Source organism: Blennius ocellaris (assembly GCF_963422515.1).
Source record: "Blennius ocellaris genome assembly, chromosome: 1".
Classification (NCBI taxonomy): Eukaryota; Metazoa; Chordata; class Actinopteri; order Blenniiformes; family Blenniidae; genus Blennius; species Blennius ocellaris.
The window spans coordinates 7,266,502-7,287,437 of NC_137650.1; the positions used below are offsets into that span (position 1 = coordinate 7,266,502).

At 44.6% G+C, this 20,936-nt stretch overlaps 1 protein-coding gene and 2 long non-coding RNA genes across 3 annotated transcripts; 2 read left to right on the top strand and 1 right to left on the bottom strand.

The window, feature by feature from the left end:
* Window positions 1-2,971: 2,971 nt before the first annotated feature.
* LOC308132866 lies at window positions 2,972-5,025 on the top strand. Its single transcript, XR_013936710.1, has 4 exons — window positions 2,972-3,108; window positions 3,240-3,337; window positions 3,506-3,582; window positions 3,687-5,025. It is a non-coding gene; the product is annotated as an uncharacterized lncRNA (long non-coding RNA).
* Window positions 5,026-8,554: 3,529 nt separating this feature from the next.
* LOC308128991 lies at window positions 8,555-10,090 on the top strand. The gene is made up of 4 exons (XR_013936588.1): window positions 8,555-8,671; window positions 8,758-8,852; window positions 9,145-9,221; window positions 9,315-10,090. It is a non-coding gene; the product is annotated as an uncharacterized lncRNA (long non-coding RNA).
* Window positions 10,091-14,026: 3,936 nt separating this feature from the next.
* Window positions 14,027-18,262, bottom strand: bcl2l10 (BCL2 like 10). Its single transcript, XM_080502664.1, has 3 exons — window positions 18,212-18,262; window positions 16,392-16,856; window positions 14,027-14,860 (listed from the first exon to the last, which is right to left on the bottom strand). Exons 2-3 carry the CDS (start codon window positions 16,851-16,853, stop codon window positions 14,738-14,740), a joined length of 585 nt encoding a protein of 194 aa, XP_080358790.1. The 5' UTR covers window positions 16,854-16,856; window positions 18,212-18,262; the 3' UTR covers window positions 14,027-14,737.
* Window positions 18,263-20,936: the final 2,674 nt, after the last annotated feature.

Genomic DNA, 20,936 nt, shown 5'->3' on the forward strand with positions numbered 1-20,936 from the left:
ACTCTTGCTGTCGGAAACTCAAACTTCCTGGTGAGAAACTCGTTCTGGATCATCCCCGCCGAGTTGTGATGCGGAACAAAAATCCATTTCAATCTTAACAATTTAGTCATTTAAAAAATCTTCCACTTGAGAACTTGAAGACACAAGCTTCATCCTGTGGTGCTCGTGTTACCTGGAGGCTGATATCTGGATTATTTCTCTAATGGTGGGATATATATATATATATATGTATAAACACTCTCCTTGGTCGATCTTCTCATCTCGACTTCTCCTGCTAGTTGCATTCAGACTTCTATTACAGTTAAATATACGATATAAATAAATCCATTACGTCTATTCTGCTGTTGCAGATCACCTCTGAATCCCTGCCATCTGTCTGCGTTTAGTGAAATTCCCTTTAACAATCTCGTTATTTAGGTGAAAGTTAAAAGGCCAGTCGGCTGCGATGGTGCTGAGAGCGTCAGGAATCCTTTGTTGACTTACGGAGACGGAGTATAAACATTAAGACGATTCCAATAAACAGTTTGATGGTGGAACTTCGTCTTTCCCCCTTAGTGAAAAACTGCATTCATAAAAAGACTGAAGGTGTTTTGCTTTGACACCAGCTGTAAGATCAAAGGGTTGCTTGTTTGATCTTATCTATAACAGAACACCAGTCATCCTCTTCAACTTGTCATGTCAAACAGTCAGACATTGTGTTTACATCAAACTCCTCCATGTTCAGGAAACGACTGGTGATCGTCACTTAATGTGTTCGTAATTCCCCCCGTGGCCACTAGAGGGCTTCAGTCTTCTTAGAGCAGTGGTTCTCAATTATTTTCTGTCAGGCCCCCCCTAGAGGACAAAAAAAATTTTCAGGCCCCCCCCCCCCCAAATTGTACTACCATTGAGAACCTGATAATATTTATTTATTTATCTGTATAAACCACTGTATGAGTTGCTGGCACCAGCATTCTCCATACAATCGCCTGATTATCAAAATAAATTAATAAAATGAGCTGGAGGCCCTTTTTTTTATCGTTCAAGCATGAATAAAGACACTAATACTGAAAGTTGCACCTGCCTCACGCCCCCCCTGACACCCCACCACGCCCCCCCAGGGGGGCTCGCCCCACCATTTGAGAAGCACTGTCTTAGAGTGAGATCTCACACCTCTGCTGGTTCTCCTGCAGTCGTCACGGAGACACCAGGCTGATCTGGAACTGCTTGTTAACTGCTTCTCTTTCAGACTTGAAGAGGAACGACTACACCCCGGACAAGGTGACGTTCCCCCAGGAAGACCCTCCTCCCCCCGCAGGGGGCGCCAGAGAGCCCCCCCGCTCCCTGAGGCTGATGCCCTGATCCATCCGCCAGCGCCACGCCGCGCCGCGCCGTCTCTTCTATTTCAGTCAACAGCCAAGGAGCAGCCAATCAACTGGAAGGATCCCGCTGTGTCGGCGGAAAGCAGCGTGCATGCAGACTGTTGTTGTCGTCGTTGTTATTGTTGTCGTTGTTGTTGGTCTATGGCGACGCCGTGTCCAACGCAAACCAACCTTCTGAACCGTTTTTTTTTTTTTTTTTTTTTTTTAATACATACAGGAAATGTTTTAACTATTTTATATAAGTGTGAACTGGACATGAGAGCAGGTACTGTGTCATTGCAGAGGCTTTATTTATTGTGACGTTTGAGAAGTTGCCTTGTTTTGACAAAAAGGAAAGAAAAAACAACAAAAATAGGAAAAAGACGAAATGGAAGTGCATTGTACATCTGTTACAGCAGCTCTGGAGGCCGAGGCAGATCGCCACCACATCCTTTTTCTAAATGTATCAAGACTCGTATCACATCTTTTTTGTCTCTTAGTTAATGAAAGGATATACATGAATTTGAAAATCTTGTAAAATATGGGCAGATTGCAATGCAACTTTTACAGAATATTGTATGTAATTTTATTGTATTGAAAGTGTGTCCACCAAAATATTGCTGATAGTTTTTATTGTTACAAAGGTACTATTGCTATATCTTTGTCATCAACTATTGTATGAGCAAATTACAATCTAGTGTATCTTATAGATACTGTTTATCTGGCATGAGCTGAGCAGATTAAAATATTTTATTCAGGGGAACTGACAAGCATAAGGGTATTACTGTATACATTTTGTACTGGATTACCATTTTAAACGAATAAAAAGATTCAACATTACTCGTCTGTCTTCAGAATGATTGTTTTTGTTGTTTTTTTTAAAGGTCCAGTAAGTAGAAATGGGTTCATCTCATTTTTCACCAGTGAGTGGCAGTGGTGAGCCAAGTGGCTCGCTGGAAGCCTTAGCGTCGTGACTGCAGTTCCCTAACTTGTCCACTAGGGGAGCAGTCGAGGCAATCGCAAATGTTATGAAAAGATGCTCCAGTGAAAGCGTTTTTTTTTAAATTTCATCATTAAAATCGCACTGCGTTTGTAAAAAAAAAGTCCATATAAATTCTCTGGTAATGAGGATTTTAGATTTCTTCGTTTATTCTCAACAGATTTTTTTATTTAAATGTAAATATTTCCAGACATGTACTTTCTTGCAGTAATACAAAGGAACGCTTTTTGTTTATATTTTTAAAATGCTTTTGTTTTATTGCCTGTGAGCGGCTCCGCCCTTGAAGTTAAATTGACTCCGCCATGTGGTAGAAACGTGGTATTACAAGCAGGACCTTCACTTATGAAACCCCCTTTATACTCTTGATGTCTTGAAGACGACTGAACTCGTGATTGAACATTCTTTTTTATTATTGTTCCTTGAGCCTTTTGTTCCGCTGACTCTGCTGATTTGAGGCTGAAGTGTTTTGACGCCGCTCCTGACTTTCCCTCCTTCGAGGTGTGAGTTTCACATCAATGGGTCTGATGACCCGGCTCTCCCAGTGAGGCTGAGGAGGGGAGGGGAGGGGAGGGCGGACCCCTGGGGGAGGAAGGTGCGGTCGCTGTCATTATGCTGAGTCAGGAGCCGGTTGGGTCTGGAACGCCTTGGGTGTGGTCTCCCTGCTCAAACACATCCCGACTCTGCATCGCCGTCCGCTCATCGAGGCTCTGACTCTGCAGCGACTCACATCAGGAGAGGAACCATGGACCAAGTGAAAATAGAGTACTGGTAAGTTTATGTCTTTAATTTTAAAAAAAGTCTTTGTTGTCCTTCATTCCAGGTTGAGTTGAGCTCAGTATCAGTCTGTCGGTGTTGAGATCAATATTTACCCTCTGCCTCTTCTTGTCTCGACGCCTCAGTTCAGGATGAGGCTACGAATGGCGCTTCAAAGACGTCGCGGAAGAACTCGGGGCCGAGTGTCCCGGAGTGAAGGTGGAGGGATTCAAGGGGAGAGCTAGTGAGTTCCCCTTCCGTCTCTTCTGACGACTCCTCCACACTGTGACTCCGCTTGGATCACGTGACGCGTCTTTACCTGTAAACAAATACTTTCTGGGTCGGCGGAGGTAAAACCGGGCGGCCGGGTGGAGCGGCGGTGTTGAGTCTGACTCGGTGTCTTGTCCTCCAGACAGCTTCGAGGTGTCGGTGAACGGCCAGGTGGTTTTCTCCAAGCTCCAGCTTCACCGTTTCCCCACGCCACAGGAGGTGAGGAGCGCCGGCCTCCGTCACACGCGCCTTCAAAACGTAAACCGCCGGCTGCTAAATACAGCCAGATGTTTGTTCACAATGTGGTTTTGATGCTTTTGCAGATCGTCGACATCGTGAAGTCCGTGGTTTAAGGGCCGGAGCCCGAAGAACCGGAGTCATGGTGATGACGCAATGAGGGGAAACCAACGGCTGCATTCACACTGACTGACCACAGCTCAGATTCTGTTGTTTTTTTTAAACTCAAGCCACCAAATTTGACCCCGAAACACCTGAAAATCACACTAAAAACACAAAGTGACACGATGGATCAGGCCGCAGGTCTTCAGTGTGAATCCAGCCTGGGAGCGGGGGACGATGGGAACGTCCCGGAGGACCCAGGCGCTGATCTGATCTTCTGTTCATGACCGTTCACACTCAAATCCAAAGTGGTGTGAGCGCGAAGCACCCAGGAGCTGCTCAGCCCCCCGAGGCCTGGAGGTCGCCTCCCATCGCCTCCGCCTGGACGCTTTCATCAAACCGTCCACATCTATAACACGTCTTTTTTTTCCTCCTTTCCAATATTTTGCCCACTCGGGGTCTGTTAACATGCATTTTATATACGGTTTAATACAAACTACAACCTCCTCGGTGAACACGCAGCACAATTCTGCCAGAAAAAAACCAAACAAAACAAAATTTACTGAATTAACAACAAAGCTGCTTTATTCACTTGTTAAGTTGTAATAATACGAATAATGAAAACTTCATTTATGCTTCAGTAAAGAAAACAACATTTTGTAGAGTTGTGTGATTAAATAAATACCAAATAAAATCATTCGAAATAGTTAAAATATAATCAACAATGCAATTTCACGGCAAATTGAAAATACCAAAAAAAAAAGATCTAAAATGCAAATTAAACGATGACTAAATACATTATACATCAGCTTAAATCCAAACAAACATACTGGATGTATAAATAATGAAATCAAAATTCGGCAGATACATTTTTTTCCTCATTTTTGGGAGTTTTCCTGGTTCTGGTGTTCCTGGTCTTCATGCACTAACTGGCTCCTTCCCGCAGAGTTTTATTTACATTTTCACAAACCAAAAAGCGCATCGATGTTTTCATCTGGAATCAATATTCACACAAATTCCAACATTTCCGTATTCGTCTCGAAGGGAGAAATCCTTTTTCTTTCCCATTTGGACAAAGAGTTGATTCAGTCTGTGGTTTTTACGACCGAGTTTCTTCTCAACTTGTTGTGGTTCAGAAATCTAATTCACACTCATGGACCAAGTTAACATCATGCCGCATCTTAAATCTTAAATTGAGCAAATGTTCCAATCAACAGCAGGATTTTTATTTGATTTGATTTCATTGTGACATGTTTGAAATGATAAAACGTCTCTGCTTGTAACTCTTTTCTCCACAAATTCAATAAAACGTCACGGATCACTGCTCTGTTTCTTCCTCCGGAGGGACGGTCATGAAGGGAGGGTGTTCACATTGAGGTCAGCATAAACTGGATTATCCACTTTCGCTGTTTCACAGCCGGGAACCAGCCTCACAATATCGCTATTAGAAATAAACAAACTCCACCCAAACATCATCTGCCAAGCAGCAGGGTGGAAAACACCACCCAGCTCCACACATACTGTAGGTACTCTTACTTTTAATGACTTCAAATATTCTATACGGAAGAGGATTAGGGCCACTGTAGAAAAAGAATCATGAGTTCTGAGTTTTAAACTCCAAATTCTGACTTTTTTTCTCAGAATTCTGCATTTAAAGTCAGAATTCTGAGTTTAAAAGTCTGAATTCTGACTTTTAAAGTCTTTTAAAGACTTTTATAGTTAGAATTCTGAGAAAAAAAATCTAAATTCTGCATTTAAAGCCTGAATTCTAAGAAAAAAGTCAGAATTCTGAGGGAAAAAAAGTCAGAACTCAGGGTTTTTTTCCCACAGTGGCCCTAATCTTCCGTAATTCTATTCTATGACTTCAAAAAATATGAATTTTTAAAAAACACGTTATTTTTCAAACAAAATACAATCCCACGTATGAAGGAAAGAGAGTTAATGGTTAAGATAAAGGAAGAAGTGAACAGTACAAGTAAAAAATGGCCTGATAAACAGAAGCCATAAGCTTAATAATACATGTATAATAAAAGTGATTAAAAAAATACATATATTAAAACAAAACAACCATTAATAACATCATTGATTGATAAGAGTCAAAGAAAAATGCAACTTTAAATGTATAAATCCGGCAGCTCACTGCCAGACGGCATCAGATTGTATGTCTGCCATATATGTGAACATTCTTTATATCATTTTAGTTTATTTAGATGTAATTTGACAAAAAAAAAGTAACTTTCAGCTAAACAAAGTAAAGAAAATGACGGATCACAAACAAACTATTTACCAACTTGTCCTACATGAACTTGTGTTCTGGAGTCGATGCCAAAACCACAACTTCATACCAGGACGAGTAAAAACATGTAATAAACAACAATCAACACATTTGTGCAGGAGGAACAGCTGTGGAGAGGAACATCGGATTTAGACGTCTGCCTTAAAAACAACAACAAACTATCTTGTGTGTTTGTAGGCATTTTTATTGAGGAAAACAAACACACACAATTTGAACTTCATTACAATTGTAAACAAAGGGTGTGAAACGACATTGGACCACATGTGATGCTGACATGTGGACTGGTAATGATGGACACCAGTCCTGATCCGCTTCCTGCTGTTTCACTACTACAAGGGAGCAGAACCGGTTTGCTGTTGTTACTGTAAATGTCCTGGGTTTCCCACAACGCAAACCCTGGATGACATCATTCTGACAGGCTCAAAGAGGACATGGACCAAAACAACTGGTCCAACGTGTTTGTCCTATGAGACGTCTCAGTGGGACCGGAGACTAAGACTCAGCCTGTCAATCATCTGGAACCAGGATGTAGTTAATTCATGTGAAAAGACTCAAAACCACAACATGGGAAGGTTTTGGTTTGACGACGTCGACGCCTCGTGACCTTTAAGTTGTCTTGGTACATGTTGTCCTCATCTATTGTCCTCACATGTTGTCCTCACATGTCCTCATCTATTGTCTTCACATGTCTCCAGGCCAGGATAATAAAACCACCGTCAAACTGCACTGACTTTTATGATCTCAAAATGTTTTGAGAGGCTCGTCATCACACCTCCTCCTCTTCCTCCTCCTCCTGCTCCTCTTCCTCCTGCTCCTCCTCCTCCTGCTCCTACTCCTCCTCCTCCTGCTCCTCTTCCTCCTCTTCCTCCTCCTCATCTTCCTCCTCCTCCTGCTCCTCTTCCTCCTGCTCCTACTCCTCCTCAAACTCTTCTTAGATTTTAGTTCAGCATTGAACTCGACCATACGGTGAAACCAACAATGAAAAGTCACAACAACAACAACAACAACAACGACAACAACAACAGGCGGGTGCAGCAGACGACTCCTTTGATTAGTTTAGTGAGACGTTAGAGAAACGCTGCAGCGTGTTGACGCTCATGAATGTGGTTTTCAGAAAATCACTATTGTTGGTTGAAAGTGTCAAAACGTTTTATATGTCCTCTGCAGTCCGTCGTTTGGTTCCGTCAGAAAATATTGTCCCCCGGAAACAAAGCCTGTCTCAGTTGTGACTTATTGTTGTTTTATTTGGGCTTGTTTGTTGTTGTGTCGTTGGTCCTTCTACAATCCACAAACTCAACAGTTGGAACTGGAAACCTCTTCCTACAACAATCAACCACACCGTTGGGCCCGACAGGCTTTGTTTCCGGGGGGACCATATTCCCTGACGGAACCAGACGACGGACATCAGACCACCAACATGACGTTAATGAACACGATCGCTTGTTTCTGAAAACACATGACGACATTGATCACAGTCATGGAGCCGCAGTGTTTTACTAACTTTTCATTAAACTCTCCGTCCCTCAGGAAATAGTGTCCCCCAGAAACAAAGCCTGTTCTTGTGCCTGCTGCACAGGTCTGCTGTGGCCTTGGCATTTGCGTTATGAGACGATTACCTCATCATTTAAAAAAACAAAAAACAACTGAGTAATGTTTTTTACTCATTTATTTTTCCTCATAATTATTAATAATTATCTTGTGTTTCTTTAATGTGAATGCAAAATGCTTCCGTGCCGTCCTTCACTCCATGAACAAAAGTTAATTAATTCTCAACTAGGAAAATAAATTGGATGTCGGGGGAATGTCTGAGATTACCAACAACAAAATTAAAAAGTGCTTCAGTGTGAGGAATTATAATCTGCTTGTTTCGGAAACGGCCTCTCTGACGGCAGCGGAACTACATTCCACACATCCTCCGACAGCGAGGCTCCGTCGTGACGAGTCCAGGAGTTGCAGACGAGACGTGTTGAACATCGGAAGTGAAATCCTAACGACGTGTCCGTGAACTTGTTAACTTTTTGAGTGTTGAAAGCTGCTGAGCGTTTGTCCCGTCCTGATCTGTGCCTCTTCATTCAAACAAACAATCACAGACTCATTCGCTCCTGACCGGCAGCTTCTAGTCCCCCATGAAACTCAAATCAATGTATTTTGGACTGTGGAGAGGAAGAAGCAACACGGGAAGAACACGCAGACTCATAAACCCTCAAGTCAAACTGAATCAGGGGCGGGTTTTCCACTGTTGGACATAGTTTAGATTCTTTTTCTTAAAAAGTGCTGACGTGACGTTCTGAGCGTCGACACGAGCTCTGATGACGAGGAGGCTGCTGAGGATCCCCTGTTGACCCGTGGGAGAGGCTCCCCTCACCGGCCCCCCGGGGCCCCCCGGGGCCCCCAGAGCAGGAAGGAGCCTGCTTGTTCATGTTCATGTGGACTGTGTCTGTAATTCCACCGCAGCGTTTCGGATCAGTCATACGAGAACTTCCACCTTGATGACCGGCAGTCGGTCCTCCCACCTTGGGTGTGGTTTTCTCCCATAAAAGATCCCGCTGCACCCACAGCTGGCATTTTCACTCTCTTTCCACCGACGCCTCTGGTTTCCAGCTCGCCTCCCTGCCCTGCAGCAGACTCCAGAACTGCCGCCGCCGCCATGCCGCAAGTCCACATCGAGATGTCGTGAGTTTCTCGTCTGGTTCTAGAATCAAGTCTAGAATTCACAGTGGGATGAATAACCTGTGGGTCCTTGTGGTTTGATGTGGCAGTCAGGGATGAGGCTACCCCAACTACTACCAGCAGATCGCCTACTACGTAGGCCAGATCCCTGGTGTGCAGCTGTCATGTGCCTACGGGAGACAGAGTAAGTCCTTTTCTGTCTGTCTCGATCAAACATGTTTGAACGCTGAGCGGTGTGCCAGGAGGTCTTGCTCCTGGAATGCTCATGTTTTCCAACGTCGTCTTGTGGGCGTGGCGCGTCGTTCTCACGCCAGCCTGTTCTGCCTGCCGATCCACCCGATACCCGACGGCGTCACGGTGAAAACAGAGCTCACGCATGCATTAAAGCGTCACAAAAACAAACGCCGCCGTCGTCGTGAGTAAACATTGAGCTGTAGAAGGTTTTGTCGTGACCGTCTCGCCCCGTCCCCCCTCAGACAGCTTCGAGGTGACGGTGGACGGTAAGCTGATTCACTCCAAGCTGCAGACCGGAACCTTCCCCAACACCCAGATGGTGAGTCCCACCAGCCCGCTGACCCACTGACCCACCGGCCCGCTGACCCAACGCCATGAGAGCGGCAGAGTGAAAACTCCCCATGTGTTCCAGGTGGTCAACGCCGTGTCCCAGAACCGACCGCAGCAGGCGACCACGCAGTACCGGGGGGGATGACGCTAGCTCTTCTCACCGTCACCAGATGGTGAGAAGAGCAGCCGCCGTCTTCGCACTGAAGGACACCCGGTCTGGGTCTTTGGAGGTTTTTCCTCACAAACACAACCATAATGATTTGGCCCCGACGTACCGACCGCATGTCCTCAGTGTGAACGCGGCGCCGCAGCGGAGGACGACGGAGCCGCCGCGGATCTGCTACTTCTGTTAATGACTGTTCACGCTAAAAACGCTGTCGGCGTGGACACGAGGAAACCCAGAAGCTTCTCAGCCGATCCCAAGGTCTTGCTCTCTCTGTCGCCTCCGCCGGGCAACCGACGAGAAACTACTGATCTACATTTTGAGTTTCTCTCTGAATATAAGTCTGAATTAAAGTGATCCTCCGAGGGTGACGTCGACCAGCGGCGTCACCACTTCCTGTTGTGTTTTTAATTTTTCCCGCCACCAGAATTTCAGAAAGTTTAACCTCACGAAAGAACTGAATTCAAAGCTGGTAGTTAACCTGGTGCGTGTCCTTCTTGTTTGACTGGATTGTCGCGTGGGTGAGGTGAGGTGGGGTGAGGTGGGTGAGGCTCTGCAGACTGAATGCCAGGGATTCTCTCGCACTTTGTCGGAGCTTGTTTGACATTTAGAAAACATCTGCCAGGAATCATCGCCCACAGTTGTGCAATCATCCGCTACAAGTTTGGAAAACAACTTCAATAAATGATCACCTATTAATCTGTCTGGTTTGTTGTTGTTGTTGTTTTTACACAAAGTTACACAAAGACTCACATTCATTTCTCTCTTCTTATCAGATTAAATGTGAAAACAAGAGCTGGAAACTAAAAACTCTCCCTCAGACAATCTACCTCCAATAATCATCGTGACGTAATTCCAACGCAGGGTTTTAAATAGTGGAACAGGTTTTTATTATCGTCCTGGAAAGTTTAAAGGGAAAACAGCTGAATTCCAGTTTAGTGACATTAAAAGTACCAAAGTTATCCTCAAATAGAGTTAATAGTACGATCACAGTTGTGGTACTTCAGTTAATTGTACACAGGTACGTGTAAAAGTACAAAATGCACTTTTCAAAAACTGCAGCAAGTCGTATTTACTTTTGAACTGTATTTAACTGTACTGTTATTAGAGGACATTCAATACAGTTGTCCAGTGTGAAACTTCTCTGTTCAGTTAAAATGTCCTGCAAAACCAGATGAGAAATGAAATATGAACGTTTGGTTAACAAACGTAGATCTACAGTATGGCTGGGAGGGTTTTTTTTTTAAATTATTGCTAAAAGACTTCAGAATCAGAAGGTTTAATCTGGATTTAAACCTTGTTTGTACTCAAGAACTATTTCAGAAGAACTGCAAATTGTACTTCCGTGTGAGTAAAAGTACATCACGAACAACACAAAGACCTCAAAGTTCAAAAAAAGGACAAAAGGACCATGGAAAAGAAGAAAAATGCTCCATGAATTCAAAACCACGTTGGTTAAGTTTTATAACGACACCAAAGGTTGAGCTGAAGTGACAAAGAGCCGCTTTGTCCTTTAATGATCTATTTCTTGATAAGTGCAGTAAAGGTTGAGTGAAGTAATAAAGCAGCTTTAAAGTAGTAAAAATAAGTCATTCATAGTTTTCTGTCTTTCACTTTTTGTTTCGATGAAAAACCTTCACCTGTGTGACGATTGAGGAGTGACTATTCTCCACTTGAGCTCCACTTTTAGAAATAAGACGCACGTGAATAATGATTTGTTGAGTTTAAGTTAAAGTTCCCAGCATTTTAATACAAACAAGCTCGTAATGCTCACTTGATTCTGAAACACAAAGGCGGTGTCTGTGAAGATCTGTGTTCTACCGAGTGTAGCTCTATTTTAAAACACGTCAGCATTACATTTATACTTTATTTGATTCTCTAACTGTGGGTTTTGGTAAAATAATTTGATTTAAACTCCATTCATAAGATTGATTTTCTTTAAAAGACAAAGGACATGACTTTGTCTTCTGCCTGTAAACCTCCTACTAAAAATGTTGATTTAAAATCCAACCCTAAAATGTTGATGGATATTTGTACGTTTCCAGACCTTCACGTTGTAACAGAAACAATCATATCTCAGGCCGTTCAAACAATCAAATATGTTGCAGGGTGAATATAAAACTGAGCAAAATCCCTCACCTGTCATCATTACTACAGTAAATATTGTCAAATTGTCCTTCTCTCCCTCACACGTTGCATCATTAGTGACTCATTTACTACTTTATTTACACTAAAACTGACAATACTAAACACGGTGACGTTGACGATACCATAAGAAACACAAACCTTCACAATAAGCTGTATATTTTGTTGTTCTTAAAGAGTGAAGTATTTCCCTTCATTCCACCGTCACAGACATCAAACAGCCCAATAAAACAGAAATGTCTCAAATGTTCTCAGCTGCTTTACCAAACAACTTGTTGCTGTTGATTTCTGATGAGGAAAAAAATGTCCGCTACTTTTCAAAGTCCCTCATCGAGGACTGAAGTTGTCTCATCTGTTGCAATGTGTTGGTGTTTGTCACGAAATGAGAAAATGTACATGTTGATATGTTGTTGTTGTTTGTTTGTGTATTAAATTATTGTGTGAAGTTGTAGTTAAATATTCTGAACCTTATTCCCTCCAAACCTTCACTTCTAGACCTGGAACCTTTCTGGTCTTTGTCACCCTAACCTCACCCTGAACCTCACCCTAACCTCACCCTGACCTCACCCTGAACCTCACTTTGAACCTCACCCTGACCTCACCCTAACCTCACCCTGAACCTCACTTTGAACCTCACCCTAACCGCAGCCTGAACCTCACTTTGAAACTCACCCTAACCTCACCTGACCACACCCTGAACCTCACCCTGAGCCTCAACCTGACCTCACCCTGCACCTCACCATAACATCACCATAACCTCACCCTGAACCTCACCATAACATCACCCTGAACCTCACCCTGATATCACCCTGAACCTCATTTTGAACCTCACCCTGAACCTCACCATAACATCACCCTGAACCTCACCCTGACATCACCCTGAACCTCACCATAACATCACCCTGAACCTCACCCTGATATCACCCTGAACCTCATTTTGAACCTCACCCTGAACCTCACCATAACATCACCCTGAACCTCACCCTGACATCACCCTGAACCTCACCATAACCTCACCCTGATATCACCCTGAACCTCACTTTGAACCTCACCCTGACCTCACTATAACCTCACCCTGATATCACCCTAACCTCACCCTGAACCTCACCATAACATCACCCTGAACCTCACCCTGAACCTCATTTTGAACCTCACCCTGAACCTCACCATAACCTCACCCTGATATCACCCTGAACCTCACTTTGAACCTCACCCTGACCTCACCATAACATCACCCTGATATCACCCTGAACCTCACTTTGAACCTCACCCTAACCTCACCCTAACCCAGGGGTGGGCGATCCTGGTCCTCGAGGGCACATCAACACAGCTGACAGCAATTAGTGGGTCCCTGTCAAGCTTTCTGCAGAGCCTCATGATAACAGGTGTGTTTGAGCAGGGAAACGTCTAAAACGTGCAGGACTGCGGCTCTCGAGGACCAGGATTGCCCACCCCTGATCTAATCTCACCCTAACTTTAAACCATGTCTAAATCATTTTCCTCATGGGACCTTGATTTGAATGTAACAGTCTGTTACTGTCATTTCTCTCATCAAAGTAACAGAATCTGCTCCGACATACTGGACCTGCTTGAGGAGATTCTACTGGTCTCTAATGGTTCTGTAGAGCCAGGCAGGACCAGGTGAACCTTCTCAAGTGGAGCTAAAGAAAACCTCCCGCCACGTCCTGTAGGGGGCGCCGTCGCAGTGACATGCAGTTCAGAAGATGAGTTGATTAAAAAAAAAAAAAAAAACTTTTAGGATTTTTCTAAGAGTGCTTTAGGCTATTGAATATTGCTGCAACAAGAGCACTTTTACTTGTATTTGAATAAAATATATAGACAATTACAGAAAATCAATTCCTCCAATCTGGAGGCCCGACCACTGAACCTGCTCTAGTCTAAATATCTATATCGACATTCAATATACTTCAGTAAATCACTAAGGTTTAGAGCCGGAGGCCAAACTTATTTTTTAGCCTCACATTTCACTGAAGGTCAGACCGATAAGATATCATAACCTTCAAACACCAACTCAAGTTTGACTTTGTTTTCATGAGTTAAACAATCATTCGTATCTCTTTGTTGCCGTCTGCTGCTCCATTCCAAGTCGTACACATGAGGGTAATCAGGCGCAGGTCGGCCTCCCTGCCGGAGCTTCAGCTCTCCTCTGGTGTAACTGGAGCACCGACGGCCAGAGACACTCCATCATACCTTATTTATGACAAAGTGTCTGCACATGAGCGAGTCATTCACTATTCATATTCCCGGGCACGCTAACCGTCAAACAATCTCCAGCAAGAACATCAGGAGGGGAAAAAAAAACTAAAACCACACAGAGTCTACGGTCGTTTCCTTTTATTACAAAAACAGTGAAGAATAAATAGAACAAAAACAATGTAAAAATATAATGTTCAAGAGTTTTCGGGGGGGGGGGGGGGGGGGGGGGCGGGGTCGTCAACGCTTTGTTCCAATAGCAATAGGCTTGAAGTCAGATTGGTCCCTGGATTGGTCGATATGAAACGTCTCACTACATTATAGCACCATTGTGGTCGTCACAGCGAACTGGCAGGCGGTTCACATGAACGCAGGACGAAGAGTTCAGCTGCAGAGCGGTCAGACAAAAACAAAAAAAACAAAAAAAAGGGCCACTGCTCAACGCTTTCATTCTATATAAATATAATATATTAATTTATACATTGTACACTAGAATGTCTCTATACCACACGCACAACTCGGGTAAACACGTGGAGTGAAAAGGCAGCTGATCATTTTAGATTTAAAAAAAAAAAGAAAAAGGAAAAACCTGTGGCCAAACTGAAACGACGTCTTTTCACTGCACAGTCGACGCGATTCTGTGCAGGAGCCTGTGCTTTAGTACGAAACCCAAGATATGCCGGCTGAGTCACTCGCTCCAAAATTTCTCAAGGCATTGAAATGTGTTTTTACAATCTTAAGGAGCAAGTGACACTGTGTGTGTGTGTGTGTGTGTGTGTGTGTGTGTGTGTGTGTGTGTGTGTGTGTGTGTGTGTGTGTGTGTGTGTGCAAACATTCAGTCGATGACATGAGATCACAACCCTGAAATCACAACAGATTTAAGCCTGTTTCGTCGCAGCATCGCGGTGAGAATTCAAAACGTCTACACGGCGGTGCCGAATGAACCGAGGAGGGGGAGGCGGCGGCGTGGGAGGGGGCGTGGCCTAACGCACCAGGAGGAAGGTGAGCCCGGCGAGGCCCACGCCAGCAGCAGCAAACAGCGCCGTCTTCATGGATGAGTCCTGGCTCACCTCTCTGGCCGTGCGGGCGAACGCACAGAAGCCTTCCTGCAGGAGGGACGAGGAGGAGAAGGTCTGATTAGTCCAGAGAACTTCATTTGCTGCAGACGGTTTTTCTACTGAGTCTCAGGAGGTTCAATCTTTATTTATTTATAAAGCACATTTAAAAAACCAAAAGGTAACCAAAGTGCTGTACATCAAAAACATCAAACAAAATAAATAAAATAATTCAAACGTTAATTCAAAAGCACAGAAGAGACAAGGCATAAAACATGTAAAACAAACAAACAAGCTTACTACAAGTTATATGATATCAAACAAGATGAAAATAAATCAAGGTGTACTAAAAGCCAAAGAATAAAAGTGGGTTTTTAAAAGGGATTTGAAAACGGGGAGCGAGGAAGCCTGCCTGATGTTGATAGGCAGCTCATTCCAGAGTTTCGGAGCAGCGGCGGCAAATGATCTGTCTCCTCTGAGCTTCAGTTTGGATTTGGATCCATTTGGATCTATTATATTGGTTTGGAGCTATTTGGAAAAACAAGCCAAGGCTTGAAGACATCGTTAACCATACTTTCTGGACAAACGGCCACGACTTTCATTCACACGCTTTGATACAATGACGGTTCATTTATGGATTTATGAGCTTCATGTGACCAACATGGGTGATTCATTCAGGTGGATCACAACTACAACCTTCTTTTTTCTTTTTCTAAACTCAGTGGGTTCCTCGTATATTCAGGTCTGGAGTCTGGAAATTACGGTAGTTGGATCGTGTTTAGCCTGATCTCATATTTCTGGTTTCACTCTTTCACGTTACGTCATCGTTTAATAACAAAGTGCAAGTTTACAAGCAACGCTGCCCATCCTAACTGGACTCCTCCCACCGTCAGAGGTTGTGAACACGAGGCTGCTCCAGATGCTGTTCAAACACTGCGGCAGCTTTGTGTCAGACGTTGGCGCAGCGAGCGCACCTGCCCTCGGCTCCAGGTGTTCTCACTGCTGCACAGCTGCTTGTTTTTCCAGTCATACTGCGCTGACTTTGTGCCGTGCCAAACTCAACACACTGAGGCTTTGACTGTTACTCCAGAGTCCATCTGGCCGGGCCTGTTGGTGTCTGTTGAAACCAGCTGCCGGCTGAAGGAGGGGGAGGGGGGGGGGGGGCATTCACTGGAGCAGACCTCCAACCAATGAAGCCTTCAGTTGGTTTGTGTGACTCTAATCCAGGCGGAGAGCATCACAACTGAACCGTTTCCAGTCAATACAGAAGTGAGCCGCTTTAGAAATCAACCACCTGCAGCCCATATGTGCTCCATGATGGAGCCTCTCTCCAATCGCATCATATCGTCATTTACAGTGAAGAAAAGTACTTTTTCCACTGAAACAGGCCTGCATTTTGAGTCAAATCAAGACTAGAAAAAACCACAACAGGAAACAGGCGAGATCACATTAAACCAGGTGGTTTCCATCGACAGTCATCTCATGCAGAAATGAACTCGACTTTCACTTTTACAACAGCGCGTCAGGATACTTTTCTCATCTGCAGTATCTGTGTTGACTGGTGTCAGAAAAAAAGACTCACCCATCCATCATTGTCCAACATCCAGTCTTTGTTCTCCCCCCCCAGGTACTCGGCTATGGTCTCCGCCAGTCCCCGGCAGGTTACAGCCTCCTGTCCCAGTCCCTGGTGCTGCCCGGGGTCCGGCCCCGGGGTGGCGTCCCTCTGCTCCAGCAGACGTCTGGCCAGCACCCCCGTGAAGGTGAACAGGGAAACAACCCTCCCCCAGTTCAAGTGTCCGTCCTCCACCAGCTCCCCCATGACCCGCCGGAGGCTGACGCAGGGGTCCGGCCCGCACTGCGTCAGGAAGGTCTGGGCCAGGGACTGGAAGTGGGCCTGGTGCTGCTTCTCCAGCTCCTGGGCCATGCGCCTCATGGCAGCGGCTGACTCGCTGGGAGGTGGAGGAGCTGGACGGGGGCTACTGCAGCACAGGGACAGGTAGTCCTCCGCCAGAGCCAGGGTCTCACTCCGCAGCCCACACGACATTTTCTGCAAGCAAAGCACAATTTGTTTTAACAATTCCATACTTTATTGATCCATACAATCTGCTAACCAAGAGATTACTTAGTCATTTCTTCTATAAACAGTTGACACCAGAACGTGCACTCAGAGCGCAGACCGTCGCCAACGCCACATTTGTTTGCGGAACCGGGTTCGCGTCACTAGAACGTCGGCTCATATCGACGCCGACTCGCCCGTCTAGCCCGGCAGCAACACCACCATATGAAACACGAACAGATTAACCACTACCACAGTTAATGTGCTTCTGGACACAAATATTGGCCGGGAGCTCTGGAGCGTCTCCATGGCAACAAACAACCACCATGAGGTGCCTCTTTCATCGGCTTTATGTTGGACATTTCCTTCAGTTTCTTTATATTGTTCATTAACAGTCATTTCTAATCTAATGGGATGAGAAATCATCCCTGAAGATCTCCTGCAATTCAGGTTACAAGTGTTCTCGTGAAGTTTATTAAATATATACACACACTAAATACAAGCAGACAAAAGACATAATCCCCCCCAACATTCATTGGTGAAGGTAACAAACAGAAAGTGATGGAGGAGCACCGTCACCTGTGTCCACAGGTGAAACTCTCAGGCCAATCAGTGTTTTGAGCTTTGTAAAATTATTAAATATGTGCGTGTTTTTAACCGAGGCTTCAAATTGAGTGAGATTTTACCGCTGAACTCGTTTAAAACATTAATATTGAACACCTCAGGGCGACGCCAGTGTGATAGCAGGATATTATAGCACGAGTTAACAGATAAGACCTCGTTATTTCAGCTGCTACATCGTTATCCTTGAACTGAAAACCGGTGTATATCAAATAATATGCATATCAAATGAAAACGCTCATCATGCGGGGCGCTTGTGGGGTTTTAAACCTGCAGCTTGAGCCCCGGCTGTCATGAATGGACTTAACGAGACGTGCTAGCGTCGGCTAGCTCGGGGGGCTAACGCGGCGGACGGATCCAGTCTGACGACGAGTCACGACGCTGAAACAAAACGCACACACGTCGACAAAAGTGGAGCTTTAACTGGCCGTGGTGGTAATAATCGGCGCGTGCGGAGGTTCGGCCGGTCGCCCGGCCTCCGTGACGGATGTGTCAGCGGAGGACACAAAGGAGCGTCAGCGGGCTGCCAGCGGCTCGCTGAGCTAACGGAGCTAACGAGGCTAACCGAGCCACGTACACGCACTTTAACCCTCCGCAGAGAGGCGCCGCGGGGCCCCGCGGACCACGGAGGCCCTCCACGGAAAACACACTCGCATGTTGGGGGTTGAGAACTGGCGGTTTATCGGTGCGTTAAAAAAAAAAAAGAATAGAGAACAAAAGCTCACCCTCCCAGCGATATCAGACTGCTCTGCGCACACACAGACGGCGGAAGGAGAACCTCGGAGCACTCGCGGTCCCCCCCCCCCGAGCTGGACTCTCTTTTATCGGCTCCGCCTCCTCCGCGCGAGCCGCCGCACGCAAAAGCCCCGAGGTGTTCCACGGAAAACACGCGCCGGAACTTCACATTAGTCTTGTATGTAAATAATTCACTTCAATTTCATGTTACTTCCACGTAGACTCACGTAGTACTATATTTTTTTCTTATTTAAAAAAAACAAACCAAAATATGTTGTATATTTTATGTGTAAATATATATATTTATAAGTACTTGTGAGAATATTGGTTATATTATGTTTCATTAAAATGTATGTCTTCCAGGGAAGTGGATCATGTGAAGGTTCTGGTTGTCGGGTCTGCATGTTCTCCCTGTGGACGGAGAGAAACTCCACTTCCTTCACATTTAAAATGTGTTTGAGGCAAGACAAGTTTATTTACATATCTCCATTCAGACACAGGATAAATCACAATGCTTACAAGTAAATGGAGGAAATACATTTAAACAAAGAGCTCCAGATGATGAAATACATCAAAACAAAGTGATTAACAAAGCAATAAAACTGAGGACGAATAAAGTAAAAACCTTTATTAAGGAGTGGTGTGTTGATGGAATGAATGGTTTTGGCTATTAACTATGTTAATAGGATAAGTAAAATCTATTGTTTGATAGAAAGCCTGAGGAAATATTATTGTTAAGGGATGATGTAAAAGAAGTGAGCGGTCCTCAGGTGCTCATGAACTTCATTCCACAGGTGAGGAGAGTCGGAACAAAGAGCTGCGTCTCACTCTGGAAACACTTGTTATTATGAGAAAGTCTTGTGATAATGGCTCAGAAATATATTTTTATGAAGAACAATTACAACGGTCAAGCTGGGAAACAACTATTAGTTTGGAATTTGAATAGTAATCTTTATTTAGACGTGTCTCTGCAGGCCTGTTGAACTGATTAGTTGGAGTTCAGACCTTCCTGTCAATAGCTAAAGTCTAAATTCACTCTGTCAACCATTCACAATTTTATTGTCTTTTTTTTATTTCTCTCTGGCTTCCAAGGAACGAGTATCAATCATTATGTTACAGAAAGACCCAGGCGGGGAAGTTCATTCCCTCTTTTTTGAATCAGAGTGCTGTTTTGTTGGCAGGACGAGAAATTACTTTTGAAGATACATTTTCATCGGGGGCACGTAGGATTGTTCTACCCCAATACCCCACGGGCTGTTTGAATGTGGTGGCCTTGATAAACGTGAGCCTCCAGACAAGAAAGAACAAAAGAACAAATGTTGTGTGTGAGAACCACCATCAGACACACGTAACAACCCGCTGGAAGCTGCAGTTAAACGTTTGGACCTCCAGTCTTTATGGATTTAATGCAGAAACCTTTAGCCAGGACTCACGAGACAAAGGCTCAAACTAAAAAACTCCTGATGAGACATGTGATGTCACAAGATATGTTTTTTTCTTCTTGATGGCAGGCTACAAGAAAAAAACCAAAATTCTTATCTGTCGCAGCTTCAAACAGACGTGCAGAGCTCAATGGTGACACGAGCTTCAGATCCTGTCACTGGTGAAGAAATAGACGTCTAAATAAAGCACGGCGATAAGAAGTAGCTCAGGACGCTCTCTGTGGTGTGAGTTACTCAGCAGCAGAGAGAGAGAGAGACTTTATTCAGCTTCCTAACAAAAACAACTTTTATTTGGACGTTCTTCACTTGGTTGAGTTCAGAATCAGTTCAGAATCAGAGACTCTCTACTTTCACACTGTGTAACTGTCAGAGTCTCCAGATCTTCTGAAGTCGAGTATCAATTCCCTCGTCATCCTGTTGTAAATGTTCCAGGTTATTGTCAGCGTGCCATCGGCCCACTGCCTCACTCCCTCTCTATGCCGTTCCATTGTCTGACATCCGTCCATCAGCAGATGTGCCGACGTAGCAGTTTGGACGAAGCACGAAAATGTAGAAGTGCTTTAACTCGGAATCCAAATGTTTCTGCTTCCTCCACAGTTCTGAGAACTAACACGCTTTTGGTTTTGGTTTTTGATGTCATTCACCACCTCCCACGCTCTCTCTCTCGCTCTCTCTCGCTCGCTCTCTCGATGTGACATCACTCAGTCTCCATCAGTCATGAGGAAGTGAAAGGTGAAGGGAAACAATCTCGTAGACGATATACGAGGGTAAATCCAGAGATATTTCTGGGTTCTTTCACCACACTTATGATACGTCGTGTCCTCGTTTCTATCTCGGCACTATTTTCATCCGGGTGTTTCCCTCGAGGCGTTTCCCCTCTTGGGAGTCAATCAAACCTTGAGCAAATCAACAATGAAAAACACAAACCTGCAGCCTGTAACCTTACAGGTTCAGTGAAATGAACTGGAAACAGAACAAGAACCTGATTCAGACCATGAATTTAACTCGGTAATACAAGAAAACACAGCAGGTTGTGAGGTCCAGAGCAGCTTCCACAGTAGAAAAGCAGCCATGTGACCTCCGGGACACTGTCCAGGGCCAAATGGCAGATTTGTTGTGTTTCACTGCAGTGGAGTCGTTTCTTGAAAGTGCTGATGTGGATGAGGACGGATGACCTTCGATCAAATGTTAGAACAAATAAAGACGTGTGGGGAAGAGAGACAGTCTGATCAATAATGCATTTGAGGACAAAGTTGAGCCGCTTACAGTGAAA